General features: G+C 49.1%; 1 protein-coding gene across 1 annotated transcript in view; it reads right to left on the reverse strand.

Moving 5' to 3' along the window:
• Window positions 1-2,500, reverse strand: part of LOC134099873 (ETS domain-containing transcription factor ERF-like) — an 8,855-nt gene that overhangs the window by 1,428 nt on the left and 4,927 nt on the right. The window contains exons 4-5 of the mRNA XM_062552902.1: window positions 1,854-1,968; window positions 1,502-1,592 (exon numbers count right to left, since the gene is read on the reverse strand). Of these exons, the coding sequence (XP_062408886.1) occupies window positions 1,502-1,592; window positions 1,854-1,968 (206 nt within the window). The remainder of the gene's footprint in view (window positions 1-1,501; window positions 1,593-1,853; window positions 1,969-2,500) is intronic.

The raw sequence follows: 2,500 nt of genomic DNA on the forward strand, positions 1-2,500 counted from the left end.
TGGTCGGCTCATGCAAATGTGATTTGTTATTTCATCTCAGTGACAAACAGAGTGTCCTGTTTAATATGAACTATTATTATCTGTTAATACACACACACTCACATACACACTCCCTCTCTCTCTCTCTCTCTCTCTCTCTCTCTCACACACACAGACACACACACAACAGGTTAATCATATTTACCTATAACAATAGCATAGTACTGCTTTGTTTCCTGGGCAAGAGTCTCTCACATTGGTGCTGGGGGACTGGGCCTTTGGCCACGCCCCTACTCATTGTGGACATAGCCTTACAGGAGACCTTGGCTCCCCCTGCTGGTCTGGGTGGAGAACAGGTCTGCTTGTGCAGAGCTCTCCCAGTGGCAGCTCAGTGGGGCAGGAGGTGGTGGTCAGAGGGTGGTGCTGGTGTCCGTGGGAACAAGCAAAGCTACATAACTCACACACCTCCATCTCAAACCTGTGTGAATAGTAAATGATGAGTCGCTGATCTGTTGAAATATTGTGCTTTATTCACATTAGGATTACACATGCCTCAAACTACATAAGTCATAAATAGAACTGTTAAAGCTCCAAGTGCTCAAAGGTGTTTGTCTGTGTGTGTGTGTGACTTTTTTGTGAAAGCCTCCACTTCTCCTCTTCTCTCCTCCTCCTCTCCTCCTCCTCCTTTTGTCCTCCTCTTCCTCCTCCTCTTCCTCTCCTCCTCCTCTCCTCTCCTCCTCCTCCTCCTCTCCTGCTCCCTTCAGAGCAGAGTTGTCTTGTGGAGCTTCTCCTCTCCTCCACTCGCTCCCTCTTCCTCTCCTCTCCTCTTCCTGCCTCCTTCCTCTCCTCCTCTCTCTCCACTCCCTCTCTCTTGATCCAGGAAGGCTCTGAGGGCGTGTACCTCTGGAAGTGGTTTGATTGGCCAGCCGCTGAGGGCACTGCTGACAGGCAGCAGACCTGACAGCTCTGATAGGCTGGTGCAGGAGGGAGGCGGGGCAGAGAGGAAAGGGAAGTGTCCACTGATTGGATGATGAGGGATGAATGGGAGGGGCTTTGGGAAGCAGTAGGGCAGCAGAAGTGGATGTGATTGAGATGATGAGGCTGAATGAAACACACACACACACACACACACACACACACAGACACAGACACACACAGAGAGACACACACACACACACACACACACACACACACACACACACACACACAGAGAGACACACACACACACACACACAGAGACACGCGCACATAAACGCACACACACACACACACACACACAGAGACACGCACACACACACACACACACACACACACACACACACAGAGACACACGCACATAAACACAGAGACACGCACACACACACACACACACACACACACACAGATAGAGACACGCACACACACACACACACACACACACACACACACACACACATGGTTAAGATGGTTCTGAATCCAGAGGTGAAGCTGTAACTGAGGCAGTGGGAGGGGTTGTCATGGTGATGGAATGGCGTGGTCTTACCCCGGTCCATAGAGACTCCTCCCTCAGGGGAGAAGAAAGGGAGAGAGAGAGGAGGAGAAGAGAGAGAGAGAGGAGGAGAACCCTGGAGCATCTGGAGGAGAGGATGAGGAGAGAGAGAGAGAGAATGGAGGAGAAGAGAGAGAGGGAGGACAAAGGGAGTGGGAAGGATAATAATGAATTCAAATATAAAGTGATAAAAGTTCTCTACACAACAGAACAACATGAGAGAATCTGGCTAAAGCTAATCAATAACGTAATCAATCAATCAGTGTTCTAATCAATAACGTAATCAATAAATCAGTGTTCTAATCAATAACGTAATCAATCCATACACACACACACACACACTGACCGGCTGGCATGGCACAAGGCTGGGGTAGTTGACCAGGATGAGTTTGCTGAAGTTGAACTTGTAGGTGAATCTCTTGCCTTTGGTTTTGTGCAGAATCCTCTTGTTGTAGTAGTATCTGTAGGGAGCATATCACACACATAACACAAGGACCAATGTGTGTGTGTGTGTGTGTGTGTGTGTATGTGTACCTCAGTGCCCTGCTCAGCTTGTCGTAGTTGATATGTGTGTGTGTGTGTGTGTGTGTGTGTGTGTGTGTGTGTGTGTGTACCTCAGCGCCCTGCTCAGCTTGTCGTAGTTGATATGTGTGTGTGTGTGTGTGTGTGTGTGTGTGTGTGTGTGTGTGTGTGTGTGTGTGTGTGTGTACCTCAGCGCCCTGCTCAGCTTGTCGTAGTTGATATGTGTGTGTGTGTGTGTGTGTGTGTGTGTGTACCTCAGCGCCCTGCTCAGCTTGTCGTAGTTGATATGTGTGTGTGTGTGTGTGTGTGTGTGTGTATGTGTACCTCAGTGCCCTGCTCAGCTTGTCGTAGTTGATAAGTGTGTGTGTGTGTGTGTGTGTGTGTGTGTGTGTGTGTGTGTGTGTGTGTGTGTGTGTGTGTGTCTGTGTACCTCAGCGCCCTGCTCAGCTTGTCGTAGTTGATATGTGTATG

This window comes from Sardina pilchardus, chromosome 2, assembly GCF_963854185.1.
Source record: "Sardina pilchardus chromosome 2, fSarPil1.1, whole genome shotgun sequence".
NCBI classification, from domain to species: Eukaryota; Metazoa; Chordata; class Actinopteri; order Clupeiformes; family Clupeidae; genus Sardina; species Sardina pilchardus.